Below are 22,803 nucleotides of genomic sequence, written 5' to 3'. Positions count from 1 at the left end.
CATCACTCCAAATAACTATCTGATACTTATAGTGAAGATACTTGAAACATATTGTTTGTCTATTATCACAATAGAATTACAAGACTATAGTATTGATAAAGACAAGTGATGTTCCCATAACATTGATCCTCTGATTCAAAATCCAAAGTCTCCTTGGATGCTTGAGGTGATGCCTTACTATAAGAAAAGTCACTTTATTGATAATATTTAAAGGAAATATTCAATTTATTCCCTTATAACTGGTTCAAAAAAGGGATTACTCCCCAAATATTCTGAGATAATAAACTTTACTGGGTGCAGTTAAACAAACTTGTATGACTATAGAAATAACTCTGAAACAGAACCAAACACCCAAGTACTACTAAAAACATCCTAGTTATTCCAGGAATTTTAGAAATACAAGTACTTTATACTTTATAAATTCATATCTGTTTTTAATATTGACATCTTTATTTATCAGCAAGAAATCCCACTAACTTTGTATTGTTTATTTATGTTTTTCTACTTTTTATGTTTGGTACTTTCTTGTCATGACTACCAACACTATGTTTTGTTGAAAGGAATTTTTTTTGACTAAATAATTGACTACAGTACATTCAATAGACAACTAAAACCTAATGGGAACAAAAAGACAAAAATAAGTTAATACTGAACAACAGGAGCTGATTAATTACGGGGAACAGGTGTGGCAATTAAGCAATCACAGCTTGCGGGAAGTCCACTTAATATCAGACAGGAATTCTACAAAATAAAACTAAAATGTTTAAAAATAAAATAAAAATAGACCACAGTGCACTGCTCCTGTGTAGGTGAGAATACAGTCTGTTTCTTTTTTGAGCAACGTCCAAACGCTTCATCAGGAAGTGAGTCAGACGATGTCACAAAGATTTATCCTGAGCATCACCACCAGCCCATGATCCAGCAGCCCTTCAGCACACACACACTGGAGATGGATATGCCTGATTTACGCCGCAGAGCAGGACAAACAGGAACCATGTCCAACCTAGTTTTAATTTTTATTTTTAGCTTATAACTTTTAGAATTCTGTTTCCCCAACTCCTCAACAAGACAGAAAATGTCACCTTTGTCACATTCACCTCATCGTATGGCTTCCTCCTTCCTTGGATTAAGTTTCCCATCCCATTAGCAGCAAATATTTAATCACGCAGGAAGATCTAGCTGGAAGTGTTTTAAGCTAGTAAACAAGATAGCAAAACAGCAGAACCCAAATACAAAACAAAGGCAACAAAAAGTTTTGTTTTCAAGATTTTAACAAATGTTGAGGGGGACCTGGTGGCAGAAAAGATGGCGGCTGATAATTAGTAGCCAGAAGGAAGTCCAAGACCGGAAAATCACAACACCACCACCCTTATCACAGACATGTAACACATCGCTAAAGTAAAGTAATTTTTTATCGCTCCAAAGCCTCTTTTTTCTGCAACAGAGCTGATTCACGATGATCCCGTAAAGAGGTTAGCGCAAGCTAACTGCGTTCAAATGTAAACCGCTGTAAAAGTCTTAATACTTCTACAAATCTGAACACTTTAGTTAATAATCTTTAATAAAGTGTTTACCCTCTTTTGACACATTTTAATCCTGAACACTAAAAAAAGTTTTCATAAAAGTGGCCACAACTCTGAAATCTTGTTGAATTTTTGCTTCCCGCTAATGATTTTCAGCCACCATCTTTCCTGTCACCTGGTCCTCTTGGGAAGCAAATATTTGGTACTTTGAGCCTTGAAGATTCAAAAACCCTAATGACAATGATGACAGGACGTGGAACTTATGTTTAAATTTGCAGCAAATTAATAAACCCAGTAAAACATTTCAGCCTTTTTCAACTATTTATTCTCTGTTAAATGTAGTTTTTCAGCACACAACAGCCTAACCAGCCTTATTTATATAGCCACTTTTATACCCAGTGGATAATTCAAAGTGCATTTGTAGTGTTCAAAAGCATGTTCAAGAACCCACCTCTACATGTCTGGTGTGAATGTAGATTGAAACACATTGATGCTTAATTAGCTTCATGAAATACAAAATGAATCTTGCACATTAGTCCAACATATGAACAAATATTCAGATGGCATAAAAAACACGCTAACAAGTCAACTAAACTATTTTTATCACTTCAAATTGCAAAAGCTGTTGAATTATTTATCCTGTGCGTCGCTTTTGAACTATTCTATTGGAGTAAAACTGAGCAGTGCTTCTTCTTCTCTGTTACTTTCAGTAATAAATACTGATAAACGCATTTACACTGCCCTCTAGTGGTTGTTAGTGGTAAAGTAACAAACACAAAATTCACATATAGGTCGCACCTGAGAATAGATCGCACCCCCAGTCCAAACTATGCAAAAAAAGTAAGAAAAAATTACAGTAGATATTACTTTTTCAATAGATAGAAAAAATATAACTTCAACAATGTTACCTATTTAACGTTGGTGAAGTTAGGTGAGTAAACAGTTGTGGGACAGCATGTAAACTGAAAAAGAAAAACATTGTTTTTTTAGGATTTCTTCAAGTAAAATATGCCTTAAATGACATTATTAAAAAATATGATAATCCTTTTAAAGAACTGCAACACTAAGACACAACTAGAGGAACAGACAAGCATGAATATAAACTGCACAAAGAGAATCTATCAGCAGACATTTGCCTCACAAAGGTCAGAACTGCCGGAGGGAAACTGTAGTTATCGTCACAGCGAGGTATTACGGGACAGAGCAAATGAGAGTCCAGCATGCACATTGTTGTCATGCATCATGTTTTTGTGTGTAGGCCCACCTCATGTGAGTCATGCATTTTACCTTTTTGTTGTTGTTTTTGTTTTTTGGTCCTTTGTGCCACTTATGTTTGAATAATTATGAACATGAGGCATGACAGACCCTTTCTCGTCTTGTTCGGCGCATGAATGTTGTTCCCTTGCATCAGCACTCGTGAAAATATTAGACTCTTGGGGAGGGAGGGAGTGCCTCAAAACAAGGTTAAAAAACAGACAAACACAAACAACACTGTGGGCTCAGATTCCCATGACTGTGACAAACTAGCCATGAGGTGCCAGATGTTTGTCCTTGGCTCGTGACTTTCAAACACACATAAACACTATGTGTGCAAGGACATCATCACACACTTTAAGAAACAACTTTTAATCTAACCTAATGTGTTATGTGTAGATTTATATTAGGAGCATCTGATGGTCCTGCTTAGAAAATGCATGCTGTCTGTCCACACATGTACTGGTTTCCTGACAGAAAAAGGGAGGAAGAACAAGAAAACCAGTTACTATAGAAACATAATCGAATCCTCTCGGGGGGGCACTAATTACTCTTCTTGAAATATCAAAATATGAAGGATGAAGAAACTTATTTGAAGCACGCCCAGTAAGGACCTTCTATGAGGATGGTCATCAGTGAATCAAAAGGTTATGCACATTTTTCGTTTTACCTAAATGTCAAGGTTAAAATGAAGTAGTGAAATTTACCAAAATGCTGAATTTTTAACTAATAAAAGGAACTTTTGGAGCCAGATTGTGAATTAACACTTTAAAACTGGAGATGTCACTGGTGCTGTGGAATAACACACGCTCTTCAAACTACCATAACTCTTCAACCGTTTATGCAGTTAACGTAATTTCAAAGAATTCTGAAGCGACTTCGCACTGATATATGGAGAGAAAATAGTCTCAATGAATTTCTGTGTGCGTAGTAAAGGTGTTTATTGGGAAGAGCGATATACATGGCACGATACAATGTGTATCATGATATATCTAAAGACAGTACCAGAGACAATATTTTCCCCATTAGAGAAAACTTTTTCTGAAGATTAAAACAACTTTCATATATATAATTGTAGCTCTGCGTATCTGGTCTCGCTTGTTCTTCCAATAACCACAAACGCATCAAAACGCGTCAAAAAGCGATGTGGAGGGCTCCTTAACAAAATGTCAATATGTGACAAGTTGGGAGTGAGAATGTGTTGTACAAACACAAAATACAATGAATTCACACACAACTTGAGATTACAGCAGCTACAAATTCAAAACAGTTCCAACACATACAAAGCTATAAATTGTACACACCAATCCAGCGTTCATTCCTTTCACTCTAGTGTTGACATTTTTTGGCTATCCTAACCCTTCAAATGCAATTACTGTAATTCCAGAGTATTCTAAAGCAGCGATCTAACACTGATCTAGAACAGTTCATACTCAGATAACAATGTGAAGTTGATCTAAAAAGTTGCTTTTCACAATGTCAGACTCAAATGATTCACGTAAATCATATAAATGGCTTAAGAGTTACAGCAAGCCAAAAAACATTATCTAGGTGTTGTGGGGCGTATTAAGGGTTTTATAAGTATATTTCTGTTGTAAAGTTGAGACATTGTATATTAAAGTGAATGATAACTGCCAGGTTTGTGTTATAAACCCACCAAATTTTGCTCCAAGTTACTTTAATTTGAAGCCTGCTTCAAACAGGAAGTGTGCAATCACCATATATACACTATAAATACATATAACATCATGAAGGTACTGTATATCACTGTCACCTGACAGTTTACATGATCAAGTTGCTGTCAGTCCTATTCTATCAACCTATTTCCACAATCTCCATCTACCTCCACCATTTCCTGTTGGACTGATGAAAACTCTACATAGTTCCAAATAACTATTTAAGTTATAATTCTTCTTCTGCTCCACTTTTCCAAGCCTTTTCAATACTTCTACTTCTTGGAGTATAATAAATCTTTGTTAGATACTCACCGGGTCCTAAGTTTTTTATGGGTTTTGTCCACTACGAAGCATTCGATTTATGCTTGATTGTACGTTTCTATCAGTATAATGCTAAAGAAAACACAACTGCTGTTGGTGAATTTTTGGAAGGAACACTTTTGCTAGCGTGTAGTTTAAGAAAGTACATGTGAGTGGTCACACATTTAAAGACTAAACGGCTATACCTGCTGCATTACAAATGCAGGGAGAGTGAGGGGGCACCAGGAAGGAAAGCTGAAAAAGCCGAGCAAATTGGAGAGCTTGTTTCTTCAGAGCACCTCTGACAGCTCCGTCTGAAGGACTGTGCTACTTCCTCTTTCCACCTCCTCCACCTCTTTCCCTCTCTCATATTACCTCTTTGCAAGAGGAGGAGAGAAGGGGAGCAGAGAGGGGGGGCAAGAGGCTAGTTTCCACGGTGATGGCTGATGAAAGGGAACGAGGAAGGTTCTGCACGGATGCACACCTCTTCTCTCTCTGTCTTTTACCCCCCCCCTTTGTGCCAGTCCTTTCTCTCTCAAACAGCATGTCCTCCCACACTTTCATCTCCTCTCAAACATCTCTCTTTGTGTTCTCATCAGACCTCCTTTTCTCCATACAGGTCTTCCCATTACCTTCACAAAACGTCAATTCATCCCAGCTGTGAGACGGCACATGTTGGACAGAAACATTACACATGAGGCTTAGTTTTTGACAAATTCCATCCATCTTTTGAAGCCCTTTTGGGGCTACGGGGTTGTGGGAATCAACCCAGGTACTAGTTTTTATCAAATTACAAATCTGTGAAAATGATTGCTATGTTCTATAAATACATTTTAACCAATTTTAGAAGCTCTCTGAAATAAAACTGAGGAGTCAGTGTCAATCTTTTCAGTCCTATTGACCGAGGCCTCCCTCAGAACTGCCCTTTCATCTGCAGGCGAAATATGGGCGTATCTGTAAGGGGCACACCAATAGCTCACAGGAAACAACAAGGCTGTAGATCACTATCTTGTGGAACAGAAATGTTCATGCACAATTATTCTAAAGGCATACTGCAGGCGACAGGTTGTAGTGAACACATGTATTACACACAATGATAAGTATGGAGAAGTAGGTGAGAGAAAGGAACATTGTAAAGATTTTTCATCTTTTCAATCCCCCCAAAATCCTATACCCTGCACAAGGAGTGTTCAAGAGATCGAGAGATCTGATCTCTCTCTGGGTGACTGAGCTTCTCTAAGGGAACGCCCAGCCACCCTACAGACAGCCACCCTACAGACAGAGGAAGCCCATTTTGGCTGCTTGTATCTGGGACTTTGTTCTTTGGGTCATGTCCAAGAGCTCATGACCATAGGTGAGTATTGGAACAAAGATTGATAAATAAATAGAGAGCTTTGGTTTTTGACTCAGCTCTCTCTCTAATGTGTACACCACATAAATCTACCTGTCGATCTTGCGCACCAGTATTCCCTCATTTGTTAACAAGACCCCAAGATACTTAAACTCCTCCACCTGGGGCAGTAGCACTTCACACACCCAGCAAGGGCACACTACCTGTCTCCGGTCAAGGAACATGGCTTTAGAGTAATCAGTGCTGACCCTCATCCCAGCTGTTTCACACTCAGTTGCAAACCACTCCAATGGACGCTGGAGGTACTGGCTTGAGGAAGCCAAAAGGACAACATCATCTGCAAAGAGCAGAGAGGGAATCCTGTGGTCCACAAACCAGACCCTCTCTGGCCTCTGTAAGCACCTAGAAATTCTGTCCATAAACAGAATTGGTGATAAAGGGCAGCCCTGCCGGAGTCAAACGTACACAGAGAACAGGTCTGACTGACTGCCAGCTATGCAAACCAAGCTCCTGCTCTGGTCTAAAAGAAACCAGAAAGTTATTAGTAAGACTTCCCGGACCCTGCACTCCCAGAACACCACGGGGAATGCCTTATCCAAATCCACAAAGCACATATGGACTAGATGAGCGAACTCCCACAATCCCTCCAGCACCCTAAAGAGGGTGTAGGACTGGTCCATTGTTTCTACACTGTTGTACCTGTATCTGAGGTTTGACTATCAGACAGAATCTCCTCTCCAGTACCCTGGCAGAGATTTTCCCCGAGAGGTTGAGGAGTGTGATTTCCCGGTAGTTGGAAAACACCCTCCGGCCCCCTTCTAGAAAAGGAGAACTACCCCATCTGCCAAGTCCAGGGGTACAGTTCCTGTCTGCCATGCAATGCTGCAGAGACATGTCAGCGGAGATTTTCCCACAGCATCCAAAGACTTGAGATACTCAGGGCAGACATCATCCACTCTCAGAGTCTTGCCACCAACGAGCTCATAGACTAACTCGGTGACCTCAACCCGGGTGATGGACAGCCCCACCCTAAACTCCCCAGCCTCTGCTTCCTCAAGGAAAGGCGTGTCCCCTGGATTGAGGAGCTCCTTCCACCACCCAACAATGTCTCCAGTCAAAGTCAACAGCTACCTACCTGCACCGAAAAATGTGCCTTTTAAAAACTGCTTTCCTCCTCTGAGATGGTGGACGGTTTGCCAGAGTCTCTTCAAGGACAACTGATAGTCCTTCTCCATGGCCTCACCAAACTCCTCCGCGGACAGAGTTTTTGCTTGCACAACAGCCCGGGCCGCAGGTCGCTAAGACTGTTAGTACCTGGTAGTACGTATGGTCTTACACAAACATATTCTAATGAACAAGATTTCTATGTTCTTACGTAAGAATTATAACATCATTTCATGATTTACAAATATTTCTACAGTCCTCAAACACCTTTATACTGATGTACAGACACTATTATACTACTAATACACACTATTTACAACTCCAGCTCCAGTATGAAGGGGTTAAATAACAACTCCTTCCATGAACTTCAACATATCACGTGCAGCAACGTGCTGTTTTCTTCTAACTTCTGTTTGTCTGGCTGCTTCCTCCATCTCTCTGCCTCTACATAGGAAAAGATTAATGATTGCAAAGCCAATTTTAGAGTACAACATGATTGCTATACAGCTGTGATTTATCTCTTATCAAACCTTCCCCATGTGTCCTCTGTTTCTCTCTATTTTTCTTCTGTCATGTGATGTTCTTTATGCCAAACAGAAAAACTGCATATTTAACTGTCTCGGTTTTTAATTTTTTTGTACTTGTTCTCCTTTTAACCACCACTCTCCTTGTTTTCTCTTCCTGTTTTGGGAATGATTTGGCTAAAGAAAAACTCAAGAGCGTTGAGGAGATTCAGCAGGATATAAGGGCAAACATCGTTCATCCATCAATTCTGCAATCCTCTTCTTTCGTGGTACCAGAATGTTCATTCATGGTTCACTGTTTGTTCTTTTCATTGACACCCCCCCTCCCCGCCTCCTTCCTCCATCCACTCATCCCCGCCACCCCGCCCCCTCCATACATCTCTAATTTCCTGGCTTCCCCATGCTCATTTATCACAACACCAAAGCACACCTGCAGGGACAAACATTCATATCGTGTGAGGAATTCCTGTGTCACTGCCATATGTCACAGACGTCGCACAGAAACACACAACACCACTAATTTGTTTTACTCTTTTGTTAAATAATGTTATCCCCAGTGGATGCTAATAACCATGAAAACAATTTGAAACTATGAATAATACTGTTCTGATGTCCTGCAAGCTAAAGCGAAATATCCATGTATTTCTCTCACATATTTATTCTATGGCCTTTAAAATAAAATCACTTTGCTGTGTAAAAAACAACATTACTGGCTCAAATCATAACAAAAAACCTGCAAAATATTAGTAAATCTAAACAAAATTTTAACACAATCCATATTTTGGCCTAAAGATATTTGTTAAGGGATTCAACTTCTGCATTTAGCATGCTTCATACAGATTCTGGAGTACTAAAAACATGTGGTATGTAAAATAAAATCTTTAAAAAGTCTTACTTTAAAGAAAGATTGAAAGTAGCTTGTATAATAGTCGTAGAAAACCAACGTTTTTTAAATGTAGTTCAAGCCAAGTAATTTAGACATTTAGACAAACGGTTGTATTAGGAAACTTTGTCAAAAACATCACACACTAATAAATATAATTTAATATGCAGTCTTCTCTCGTTTATCGCGTGCCATAAAATAACTTACGATAGGTGAAATCAACGAAGTAGGATTAAAGTTGTTTTAAGTCTGTAAAACCTGATTACTACACACTTTATACATTTCTTAAGACAATATCTTCACACTTTTCTCACTTGTTTTTTCTCTCAAATTTTAAACTTTCATAGGAAAATAAGTCCAGTTTTATAGAGTGGAAACAAAGATCTGATCAAAATCAAAGATGTCTCTCTTTTAAGCTGCACATGCAGCTTCTCTGTACTGAAGATACGGCAGATTGACAAGATCAAAGCTCATCAGAATGCAGAACACAATGTAGCAAAATAGCACTAAAAAAATCTGCGAAACAGAGACTATGTGGGGAACCAAGATATAATGACGGAACACCGTATGTCTATCTGTGTTTATGTTAGTAAGACATGCCATAAAAAACTCATGAGAAGTCTATCGCTTGGTAATAGAGTTTTAGGATCAACTAATTCATAAGTGTGTCTGCTGTGCTGTCTAGAAAGAGAAAAGCCTTTCAGTCTAAATCATATAATTGATGATTTTAAAATATAATAAAATAAATTAATTCTGGCAAGAACTGTTACAGTACAACATGAAAAAAAAACATCCTAGATTTTATAATATATCCCATTCATGTTTATTAATTATAAACGATATTCTAAGATATTAAGTTGCAAATTCATGGCATATTAATTGAAGAAAAAAAAAATATCGCTGTGACCTTTCCTTCAACCATTTAGCCCTGTGGCGATGTTGATGAGATGGTTATGTCTGACTGCTGCACAAAAGTCAAATGAAACACTTTTATCAGAGCAAATATTAAGTCCCTGAAAAATTTTAGCATTTTCAACATTTTATATTAAATGTATAAAATTGTGCACTTGAAACCCCCCTGAAATAAATGAGAAAATTTAGAAAAACCTCCTTTAAATAAAAATTTGCCAAAGATTAATACTGGAAATTCTTATTTTAAGAAAAAAAACTCCAGTGTCTAAGACATGTTTTCTCAAAATAAGATTATTTTGCGATTGAAAAACTTTCTCGATAAGATTATTTTTCTTGCAGAACAGAAAATAAGACATTTTTCTTGAAGTGAGGGTCTTTCTACTGTCTTAAGATTCAGATTTTTCATTTTACTGTCTTAAGATTCAGAATTTTGCAGTGTAAAAGTCTTAACATAGCATTCTTTTTTAATCATATCGATTTTTTTGTCATTTAAATTCCTTTAAACATAATTTTCAAATGGAGGCAAAACATTTTGCATGGAAAAACAAACTGTTTTTTTCTAGACAACCATGCATTTTGCATTATTCAACCCCAAAAAACCCAGTTAGATGAGGTTATGTCATTACAGTTTTCAACTACAAGCATACAGAACTCTAGCCCATTCTTATGGTGCTAAAGACTAAAAGTGATACATAAGGAACTGGAGTCCACTGAACTAACAATTAAATATATCAGGAACAACCCATCTCATAGACTAACTCATTGAACTCTTTAAATTCATTGCGACTGAACTACTAATGGAGAAAAAGACTGATTTGTTTTTAATAAGCTTTTCTCCCCTCTAAACCCCCAAGCAGTGCAAGAATACCGGCATGACGACCCGCCTGCACATAATTCAAACCATTTGAATTGAAGTCTGACGCACCGTGGCATATTTACTATCCTGCTAAGATTAGTGTGTGTCCATAAATCCTAATAGTGCTGATGGGAGTGTCTGCGTCTGCAGGCCAACTTCCCAAATTGCACCAGTGTTCAAACACGGGCGCAACCTGCTCTCTCCTATAATGACCGAAACAGGATACAAGGAGCGACGCAGATTATTATGAAGTCGGAAACGAGAAAACCAATTAGGAGCTTGTGTGCTTCCAACAACGCCGGCACCGTTCATTCCCAATCACACAGATAGTAGGAGCACAAAAGTGTTTTAGTTTTATATTTTTAGGGGGCTTTTTATCGTTCGGCACTCCTGAAGGAAAGAAAAAAATCCATAATAGCAAGTTAGCAGGGCCGAGCACAGCAATTTCTGTCTCAAAGTCTTTAAGATGCCAACTGATCGCTGTGCTGGATAATAAGCACAGCGATGGGAAATGAGCTTTAGTTTATTGAGTATTTTTAAGGGCTGGAATGTAAATACTGACAGTAATTTTTCTTAAGTGACAACACAATCTCTGCCAGTTGCAAAGAAATACTAAATCTGCTACATAAGTTTAAGCTGCAATCATGTAAGGGACAAGAAGGTGCTAAACACACACTCTTGAAGGCCCATTTAGTCCATAGTGTTCACACTGGACTGTTGCTACCCAACACTAGCAAACAATACTAGTATATGATACTAGTACACGATACTGGTACACAATAATAGCACACGATACTTGAACATGATACTAGTACACGATAAAAGCATACGATACCAGCACATGATACTAATGTACAATAATAGCACACCATACTAGTACACAAAAATAGCACACAATAGCAAACTATACTAGTACACCGTAATAGCATACGATATCAGCACATGATACTAGTACACAGTAATAGCATATGATACTAGAACACAATGGTAGTACACGATAATAGCACACAATACAAGTACATAATACTAGTACAAGATAAATGCACACAATACTAGCAAATTATACCATTACACGATAATAGTATACGATACCAGCACATGATACTAGTGCTCGATAATAGCATATGGTACTAGAACACAATACTAGAACACAATACTACCACACGATAATACCACACTGTACTAGTACACAATATTAGCACACAATACTAGTACACAATAATAGCACACAGTACTAGCAGACAATATTTGTACACCATAAAAGCATGCAATACTAGCACACGAAAATAGAACACAATACTAGTACACGAAGATAGCATATGATACTAGCACACAATACTAGCATATGATACAAGAACACAATACTAGAACACAATACGAGTACACAATATGACGCACAATACTACTAAACAATGCTAGCACACATATACCGGTATGCACGTTCACATAGGCTTTTCATTAGAAGTGGTCACTTGTTGCTGAGGACGATGTTAAAGTAGCTGTAGTGATTCAGAGGGATTGCAGCATCTTCCTCTTAAAGATGGATAGAGTGCAAACAAAAGTTGAAAAGACAATGAAGAACTTAACACGTTTGTTGTGATTGTGTTTTATGTAATCAGAGCTCAAGCAGAGCTTTTTCAGATCATGTACTTTATACTTAAACTAAAGTAGTGGAGTTATTTACCAGCTTTTTCTGAGATGTCTCTGAAGTGAACAGTGAAATTTAATTCTGTTCATGTTTACGTTCTGCAGTAGTCCTGGACATCCAGGACCAGATTGTTTTTGAAACTCTTCTTAGTTACTGCACTTTTGAGCATTTCACCTCCACCATATATTTAAAAAAGTTGCACACACCTAGTACTGGGTGAAAAGGAATTTTGGACACAGTGACCACCCCTATTAACCCCTGTGCTGTCCTATGTTTACATCAAAAGTGGGGTCACCTGGACAGTGCGCTGGATTTTTTTATCTTCACTGGTGTCGATGGTAGACATGAAATTTGTCCACCTTTGTCATGGTAGGGATCACACATCGATATAAGGGTGGGGTTATCTGGACCCCATGAGAGAGTATGAGGGTTAAAAATGGATGACATCATAGCAGGGTAAACCATCAGAAATGAATGGGGCCAAAATCACTTATGAGACTTTAAAAAATATATTTTCAAAATCCACTAACAAAATCAAAACACGTCTCAGAGATATCCAAATGAAGTTTTAATTGTTTTAAGGGATGAGCTTGGTGGCCATTTTGTGGTAAAATGGCATTTTTCACATTTTTGGACTTTCTGGGGAAAAAAACAAACTTTTGTTCGAGATATCTTGACAAAATTTCACACACACATCGCCAGGGTAAATCTACAATCACATCTAAAGTTCTGTTGACCTTTGACCTTGGGAAGAAGCTGCCATCTTGAATTTAAAAAAGTAATCACCTTTGGCACCAACAGGAAATGTCCACATTTGGATCTATTGCCTCTTAATTTTTCAAGTATCTTTGGGAAATACTTGAGTAAAAATGTTGAAATTAGAAGTTGTAGATTTCAAACCGTGTTTGAGTGATAAGCTCACAAAATTCCTCCTTTGCTCATTCATATTTTTACCCCAAAATTGTGAAAATTTAACACGAGTCATTGGTTAAGGTTGATCAAACCATACAACATACCATGTGACTATATTGGGAATGTGGGCATGGTATTAAAAAAAAAAAAAAACTCAGCTGCCAGGGAAATCTAAAAATATACTTTTGCAAATATTTTAAAAATTGTATAAACATGTTTGACACACCCAGGCAAACAAAATATTAAATTGTTGCGATGGAGATAAAACCAAAGGAAAAGCTGGAATATTGAAAAAAAGTGTTACTTGAATCACCGAATGTAAAGTTAAAGAAGATGGGAGTTACCATAGAAGAAGAAGACAAGTTTAAGCAGAAAAATGCAAAGAGTGAAACAAAACATTAACTTTCAAGGTTAAAGTTGGAATAAAGTTTTATTTTAGTAACAAAAAAAAAAAAAGTAAAAGCACAAATTTGAGTTTCTAACAAGAAGCAAGTCTCTCCAAGAAATAGAAAGAAACCTGAAGGGGATTTTCTTTAAACCCTCAACAAACCCCACCATTGCACCTCTTTACTTGATAATTGTGACATAAAGGAACAGTTTTCCTGCAAAGTGAGTAAAAATACAGTTATCAGACCAAATGTTAAGTTATTGAACTCAGCATCTGTCACAGTCGTGACCTGGCCAAAGAGGTCAGCAGCACCTGTCAGAATTACAGGTATAAAAAAGATCTACACAGCATTTTCAACAAGAAATACAAGAGCTTTCATGCAATGACAATAATTTATGGCGAGTCTGTCCCTCAGGAAAGAATAAAATCAGACTTTCAGTTTTACCCACAAAGAATTCCATGCTTCCGGCAAAGCTGAAAAGCCCCTTTTCTCTAAAATATTAATTACTTGTGATGATTAAACCTTCAGATTGTGCATTAGTGTCCCTCACTGCATGCTCAGAGTTTAGGGTTAGGGGGACATAGCGGCCTCTCGCTTATGCATGAGTAAGCAGCAGAAAAAAATGGAATCATCATGTATTTGTGAGATGTTTGAACTCAAACATGGAAGAAAAATCAAGGAAGTGCTTGATTGTAGGGGGGGGGGGGGATAAATGCAGTGATTAAAAAAGAAAAGTAATGTGTGATTGCCTCAACAAGTGCTGATTGCAAACTTAATCCTTGTGGCCCCCAGTGGATCCTCAATTATCCCATGTGTGCAGGAATCCTGCATACATCAGCTTCTGTTTTATGCATTGTTGCTTTTCCACTATGGTCACGTGAACTCAAGTGGGAAGCTTATTGACACACTCAAATAAATAAATTAATAAAAAAGCACACGAAGTTCCTTTGCTGTGAGGAGGCGTGCAGACAGACAGACAGACAGGCTGTGCCCGCGTGCGTTGGAGAAGGACGTCTCCACGCGCGCACGTGCCGCCTCCAGACAGCTGTGGCGGTGAGACAGGTCAGACTGATCACGTACCTTCCAGACAGCAGGTTCGCCAGAGGCCGGAGTGCGTCATCACCTCCTCGTTCTTGCGGCTCGTGTCGTTGTCGCCGCTGCTCTTCACGCGGCAGACCCCGCGCGAATACAGCCAGTAGTCCGTGCCGACGGCGATGGTCATGAGGCTGAAGGCGGCGAACGCACCCACCGTCGTCACGAGCATCTGGACGCCGCGGTCACACATCAGCATCTTCATATAGGCGGCTCCTGGGTGCTTTAATCTCTTCTCCTTTTTTTCTTCTTTCTGCTCTTTGAGATTCACCCTTTTATTTCCTTAATATCCCGCGAGACTTGGAGAGATCGAGGAGCAGCCGAGCATAAAAAAAACGCACACAAATCTACAATCAGATTTGTGTGATTATGAACGGGGAGCAAAAAATATAAAAAAGGGATTCTTGGATTCTCGGGTTGTTTAGTTGACGCTCAGGGCGATGGGTGGGAAAGCTGGCACTTTCTTTCTTTCTTTCTTCCTCTCTCGCGCATCAAAAAGCGGTTCTCACCATCCCCATCCAACGAGCTGCCCACGCTCCGTCAGAGCGCAGGGTGACGGCGGTGCCACATTGCGCCTCTGCGCGCCTCCAGCCGCTCGTGTCCCCCTGTAATGAGAGCGCTGCTGCGTTCCAGCTGCGCTAATCTCCCCCCTTTTTCCCTGCCTAACGTCCTGCTGCGTTTCCTTCCCCTAAAAGAAAAAAAAAAAAAAAAAAAAACCTTCTCTATGAACGTGGGTGTGGAAACACCATCCTTCAAACGCCAAAAATCGCTTGATTTCTGCTTATATTTAATTAAAGCCGTCCATTCCCTTACAAACAATTAAAGCTCTAAAATTTAAGCTTATAGTATTCCAATTATTCATGGATGTTTCGGTTTTGCTTTGAGGAGAACGGTCTGTTTGGTTTTTAGCTCCAGCTGTTGACTCACTGACATTTTTTCTTTTGCTTCCTCCCTCTTCGACGTCCAAAATCAGCACAGAAAATGAGTCCAAATCTGGTTTGGATCAGTGGTACCCCAGTGGCAGGAGCTGTCTGCTCAACTTTGAGGACTTCTTTGAGATTTCTGCTCAGTTCAAGTTGACCTGATCTGCCTCTACAAATGAAAAAAATGTGTATTTTATAATGATTGCATCATTTCTTCTTCTTGTTTTCTTCCTCATCCAACCAGCACAAACTCAAATACCACCTGGGGTGGCTGGGAGCTATAGTCCGAAACTGACAGAAATTTGGATCCCCCCACTCTACCAGAGGAGCTCCTGATGTCTTCTCCAAACCCCAAGAAGTCCCCCAAACGATGAAAAAGCAGAGAAAATGGGATCAAATCCACAGTATAGTTTGGCACCGTCAGGTGTCTAAAGTCCCTCTACAAACTTCTGTGGTTCGGCCTGTTGTCGAACCCGCTCTGCGCTGAGGAGCTGTCCATGGTGCTGAATCCGGCGCTGTCCTTGGTGCTGAGTGAATGCGGCGCTGGCGACCCTCCTCTGCTTCTCATTTCCTTTCTCCTCCGCCTGCGCGGCGCCAGAATCTCCTGCGCCACGCAGATAAGTATAAAAAAAGAGGGGTGGGGGGGAGATGGCAAGTGATGCGTGGAGAATCGCGCCCGGGAGTGAAGCAGAAGCGCCGCTTAAAGAGCCACCGACCTGCTTTTATTAGGATTCAGCCTATATGGAGGTCTGCGGGTCACTTTGTCCACAATAGGACAAGAAAGGATTAAGAATCTAAAAACCTGTTGACCAATAGAAACGAAGGATCATTGTGCTTTTCTGTGCACTGACATTTTGCAATAAAACAACACAAAAACTTTTGTCTGGTTTCTGTTTCTTTGTCATAATAGTATTTTGGATGATAAATTGCTTAAATTAGGTGCGAATTATCTAAAATCCCACTCCAATAATCTTTGGTGGTAAAGTTTTAAACCACTGTCCAATTTAAAACTCACAAAATTTGTACTAACACAGCTGTGCAAACAAAAGAAATAAAAGGAAAAGCTGCTTTGATTTTTTTGTCTTCTTTACACTGTAAATGAGATTCAAACAGACACCGCTCCATGTAGCAATCAAGCTAAAAACTTCTGTGTTTTATAAATTCTGTCAATTTATGGTGAATTTAAAATTGACTCTGAGTTTCTCCCAGAATTGACTATTCTGATTGTTATTCAAGGCCAGTGCTCTAGCTAGCATTTATATTTTATATTCTATATCATGTCATTTATTCTGCAGAAATGATTTAATCTAAGTATGCGTTTGGTCTAGTTCTATGTTGGATAACAGACAAACAACAACAGATATTAAAGGTATGTGCTAGAGTGCAAGATTGTTTCAAAGATTTAAAAACAATTGAAAAAAAGGAACTAGATTTTACCACTGAGCTAATTTGGTGATCAAATTTGATCAGTTTGTAACTTGAATAATTTGCGATAAGGAAAATATATCTTTAAAAAAATAGGAATAGAAAGAACACATTAAGAAGAATGCATCAAAGCAAGAATTGTTATTCTGACAAATAAAACAGTTGAGTAATTACTGTCTATTTCTCAATAGAAGTCTATGGGATTTTGGCCTTCTTGCACCCAGCAGGTACTTCCTGTTTGGAACACATGAGGGGAGGGGTTGAGAAGTCCATTGATATACAGCCCAGCCATTGGTTTGTCCCCAAACTCTGCAGGTAGTCTGATGACCCACTCTGTGGGGTCCAGCACCTTGGAAGATTGAACTCAGCCTCACTATGTGGAGATATGGAATTGCCGTCATTTGCAGAAAGTCATCTCAGTGAGATTGCTTCCAGTGATGACAAGCCTCATTTAGAGGCCCACACCATCACACTTCCTCCCCTAAAAGATGTCACTTTATGGCTGCAGCATGGCGTTCTCTGTATCACACTATGAAATCTAATTGCTGGAAGCTGAATCTGGACTGATCCTTGGAGATATTTCTGGTTTGTGTTTTAGTTTCAGTGGAGATTTATGGAGAAATTAGTTTATTTAAGGGTTTTTTCGACATATTTATTGAATTATTAACAATTATTGATTGACTTGGGCCATTTAGTTCCTAGAACTCTTAATTGTTCCACTTATTACAGAAAAGGGGAGAGGCCATAACAATCAGAACCACAGGCTTTCCTGGCTGATGTGTGGGGCAGTAACGGGTTCTATCATCTTCCTCTCAGGTTTTTCCTAAATGTGCCTGTTTTTGAGCTGTGTGTGTGTGTTGTGTCGCTGTGTGTGTGTGTCCGAGGCTCCTGCTCGCCGCGTTATCTCACGAGAACACTCATTAACATAGAAATGACTTCAGGAAGAGAAGTGCGGGCTCACACCTCTTCTAAGAGACAAGACGGAGAGGGAGAAGTTGGAAGAGAGAGGGATGATAGGAAAAAAAAGAATGGCGAGGCGGGAGGAGATGAAGGAGGACACAAAAGATGAGAGAGATGCATGCGGAGGAGAGATGAGGAACGGACGGTGGAAAAATTCAGGAAGCAAAATATCAGGAACATAAGAAAGAAGTTTGATTTTTTTCTCTGCTTTTTTAAGGTTTGAGTTACCTTGAAGTATAGCATCTTTTCTGAACACCTAAGCTTAACTTCAACAAAAGGTTGATCTAAAACAATCACAACACCAAAAGTATACAGACTTTTTTCTTATCCAAAGTCACAGCATCCAATTGTGTCCCAAAATGATTTCAGATATTCTCGTTTGTGAGTAATTTAAAAATATGTGTTTAGGTCCCACTCCAATCCTCTTCTGATCTATTGTAAAAGTGTTCCCAGTGGTCTTTTAATTAGGATCATGCCATTTTAAGCCAAATACATAAATAAAACCTGTGTTGCTTTCTAGAACTTGGTTTCTGCAAAGCCGCAGTGCTTAATCAGAAATCTGCCTCTGAGTTGTGGGCTGGACCGTTGGCCTGGTGTAAGCCAGCCCCCATTTCCCATCTCCCTCTAGATTGCTCACACCCTTAACCTAACATTAGCGCTGCAACAAAAGCTGGCCAGCAATTTCGGGGCTACCCAGTCATATGGTTTTAAACTACCAGTTTGAACGAGGAAAACGAAGACATACGTAGATCTATTCGTGTACAAGTAGATCAATCAGAATAAAGCAGTATATTTCCATGTCTCAGATATCTTTTTTTCAAATGATGTTTTTTTTTGGCGTATCAATTATAATTATAATAAACAATTCGATTGAAAAAAGCCTGGATTAATTTAATTCTGATTTTCCTTCTATTCTTTCGATTAAATTTTGAGTTTACACAGTTTGCACACTTACACACGCTTGTTTAGAAATACAATTATAATCTACTTTATGTTTTGAATATATTCATGTTAATTTGATACAGTTCACATGCTGTAAAATGTATTAGTGAAATAATGAGGTTGTTAATAGCAAACAGTGTTACACTGGTTCTCAATAGGAGAAGTTCTAACAAAAATGTTCAGATCATTAACATTGTATTGTTTTGCTTCTCCTGGAGGACGTTTCAGTTTGGCCACTAGGTGGCGATCACGCTACAGCAGTACACTTTATTCAAGAAGAAGAAAACATGTGGAAAAAACTGCTTTAGAGCACAAATGGTTTCTTTTAATTCTAATTCCTTAAAAGAGTTTAGAAAATTCATGCCTGTGGGTTTATCAGGTTGTTCATTTAGTCAGCAATGTATGTTTAGGTCAACCGAGTGTTAGCATTAGCCGTCGTATTGGAAACCCCTTAAACGTTAGCATCAAGGTAGTGGACTTTAGCTTTATGGTCTAAATCGTTTTATAACTTTATGAATTGATTATTGATCTATTAAGCTTAAATGCATTTATATCAATTAATCAATTTTATCTACCAAGCCTTATTTTTTTTAAAATCTGCTCCTGATTCATAGTTTGAATAAACAAATATAAAAAAGTCTAAGTTTGAGGTTTTTTTTTTTTTAATAACTTGTCCTGTCCAACAGCTGTGCAAACGGATAAGTGCTGAAAGTCTCCAGTGTTGGGCAGATTTTATGGTCACAACAGGGTTATTGATCTTCTGACATGCAAAGTGTATATTTGTATAAACCCCTTTCGTATTTTGCTAAACTTTATTTATATGGTGGTGGGGTGTTATGAGCACAAAAGAAAGGTTAAAGAGGATCGATTTTTCATTTAGAAATAACCTGGAACAAACCATTTTTTTAAATGATCAGGGACAGCAGAAGCCAAAAGGCAATGGTTCAATTTCAGTGAGTCCTGTATTAGAGATAATAATTGAAACATTCTCTAAGGCAAGATAAAAAAAAAACCAAAACAAACAAACAAAAAAAACAACTGACTTCACAAATAACTTCTCATATTCATCTTCTTGCCTGCTGTTAATCACAAATCTAATGTGACTTTGGGAACACCGTTGAGCCTGGTTTTAAATGCTGCTGCTGCAGGGAATTGTGGGAAGGTATTATCTCCTTTCAAGGATAACCAAAACGTATCTGACGTGAGATGAGGCTATAAAGACTTAAGCTCTTTCTCTTATCTATCACTCAACTATCTCTTATCGGTACTCCCACTAAGATACTTCTGAGTCATTTTACCTATGGCTTCCAGCCTATCAGCCGTCTCTCTAATAGACCTTTCCTATGGCCAGATGAGCAGATATTGTTGCTACACACAATGAGGCATTCATTCTTAATGAAGTCAATTGGATTGCTATTTCTTATTTTCAAATATTTGTCTTTTTAATCCTTATTTTACATGTTTTGCAGTAGCAAAGCAAAGCTACTGCTGCAAATAAATATGAACTTGCTATCAGTTAGAATTCTGACCTTCAAAGGCCTGTTAGTCTGTCTTTAAATAGTCCACCTCCACTCCTCTTATCATCCTAAGTTAGAGGCACCTGTTTGAGGTTGTTAGTTGCCTAAACACATCTGTCCTCCATTTACAATCAGGAAAACTACAGCTACTATCATGGCCAGGACCAAAGAGCTGTCGAAAGACACCAGAGACTAAATTGTCGACCTCCACAAGGATGGATAGGGCTACGGGGTAATTACCAAGCAGTTAGGTGAAAAAAGATCCATTGTTGGAGCAATTATTAGAAAATGGAAGAAGCTAAACATGACTGTCAATCTCCCATGGACTCCATGACAGATCTCACCTTGTGGGGTCTCACTGATTCCAAGGAAGGTGAGGAATCAGCTCAGAACCATACGAAAGGAGCTGGTCAATGACCTGAAAAGAGCTGGGACCACTGTTTCCATGGTTACTGCTGGTAGTACACTAAGACGGCATAGATTTAAATCATGTATGGCATGTAAGGTTCCCCTGCTTAAACCAACACATGTCCAAGCCTGTCTTAAGTTTGCCAGTGAGAATTTGGATGATCCAGAGGATCATGGGAGAAAGTCATGTGGTCAGATGAAACGAAAAAAAAAAGAACTTTTTGATCTTAATTTCACTCGCCGTGTTTGGAGGAAGAAGAGTGATGAGCACCATCCCAAGAACACTACCACTGCTGCAAAGCATGGGGGTGGCAGCATCATGCTATGGCAGTATTTTTCTGCACATAAGACAAGATGACTGCACTGTATTAAGGAGAGGATGAGCAGGGCCACGTATTGTGAGATTTTGGGGAACAACCTCCATTCCTCAGTTACATTACTAAAATGGGGGATGGCTGGGTTTTCCAACATGACAAGGAGCCAAAGCACACAGCCAGGAGAACCAAGGAGTGGCTTCATAAGAAGCATATCAAGGTTCTGGAGTGGCCTAAACTCACACAACAATCACACAGGGGGCCAAAATCAAAAACATACTTTAGGTCGCGGGCCGAACAGGATAAACATGTATTGAACACTCTTAAACTACATTTTTAAAACTTTAAAAATGTAAGGCCAGATAGAACCAAATAAACCAAATAGGAAGTCTTTGTAGAGGCCTCAAACTCCATACTTCTCAACAACATCCCAGAATACTGATCTAGAGAAGATCTGTGTGGAGGAGTGGGCCAAAATCCCTCCTGCAGTTTGTGCAAACCTGGTGAAAAACTACAGGAAACTCTTGACCTGTGTAATTGAAAACAAAGACTATTGCTCCAAATATTAATGTTGATTTTCTCAGGTGTTGAAATTCTCATTTGTAGCATAAAGACTACTTAAAAAAATAATACATGGGATTTCCTGATTATTTTGAGATTGTCTCTCACAGTGAACACAGACCAGTGATTAAATTTCAGATCCCTCCATGATGGGAGAATTTGCAAAATCACAAGGTCTACAAAAATTTATCTCATATATATTTCTGCGTGTATGTATGCTTTCTTTTTTCTCACCAATAGCAACTTTTAGAAATCTACTTTTTTTATTAGTTAAGCTTTTCTGTCCTCTGTGTTCTCTCTGCCTCAGTGCCTCTGCTGAATGAAACTTTTCTGAAAGACACAGCAACAACTTCTTCACTAAGTCAATGCCAGCTGGCTTTAGGCTCTGCTGTTGCCAGGCAGCAAAGACCCCTGTGGAGAAAAGCATCATGGGACATGAAGTTTGCAGTTGCTAAAGCAGCCAGTGCTGGCCATTTATCTCCATTTCAGTTTGTTCTCTTCTTCCCTCTTCATATAATAATAGAAGAAAAAATAAAAAGCAGTAGGAGGCAGACTGCAGGGTTTCTGCTCAGTGAACTGGAACCTTCACACGGCACTGGCCAGTCTTCTGGGGTTGGAAAGGAAAGAGAGACGGAGGAAGAAGGGAAGAAAAATAATCAAGCGAAAACAAGAAAGAAAATGTAAAAGTTAGTGAACAGATTAAAAGAAGGATGAGGAGGAAGAATTAAAAGCTGAAGGGCAAATAAATGAAGCATCTGGGCATTTGTGAAGATGTTTGGATGTGTGTGAGTTTGTTTATTTGTTCCCTCCTTCGTGTGTGTTTTACCAAATGGAAATGACTTCAGGGCAGGAGGAGGACATATGGGGATGTGGCACATCTCTGGCAAGATGTTAAAGTGTCAGCGCTGTGATTTATGAAGTGTCTGCAAACAGAGCCTGTGGAATTGATCAGGCATTGCTATCTCAGTGCGCATAATATTAAAAATATTTTTTGAAATCAAGGAAAATCTATACGTATTTTAAAGATATTCAAGTTTGAATCTGTGTAAAATACATTCTAACACCCAGTTGGCCTTCTTTGTATTTTCCACTAGCTGGTTCGTATCAGTTATTTTATTACAAAGACAATTTGACGCTTTTGTGGTTTATTTATTAATTTTTTAGAGGATGAATCTGTTTACTGTTTTTTCTTAAAAGCCTAAATGTAATAAAAAGCTTATAATCCTTATATATGGACTAATTCTGTTAAATGATCTCAAAGTTATTTTT

General features: G+C 38.8%; 1 protein-coding gene across 1 annotated transcript in view; it reads right to left on the bottom strand.

Moving 5' to 3' along the window:
* cacng3b (calcium channel, voltage-dependent, gamma subunit 3b) overlaps nucleotides 1-16,061 on the bottom strand; it is a 38,231-nt gene extending 22,170 nt beyond the window's left edge. The window contains exon 1 of the mRNA XM_024271694.2: nucleotides 14,473-16,061. Within this exon, the coding sequence (XP_024127462.1) occupies nucleotides 14,473-14,689 (217 nt within the window). The 5' untranslated portion in view covers nucleotides 14,690-16,061. The remainder of the gene's footprint in view (nucleotides 1-14,472) is intronic.
* Nucleotides 16,062-22,803: the final 6,742 nt, after the last annotated feature.

The sequence above is a fragment of the Oryzias melastigma genome, linkage group LG8 (genome assembly GCF_002922805.2).
Source record: "Oryzias melastigma strain HK-1 linkage group LG8, ASM292280v2, whole genome shotgun sequence".
Taxonomy (NCBI): Eukaryota; Metazoa; Chordata; class Actinopteri; order Beloniformes; family Adrianichthyidae; genus Oryzias; species Oryzias melastigma.
The sequence above is the reverse complement of the archived record's forward strand: the minus strand, read 5'-3'. Positions and strand labels throughout refer to the sequence as shown.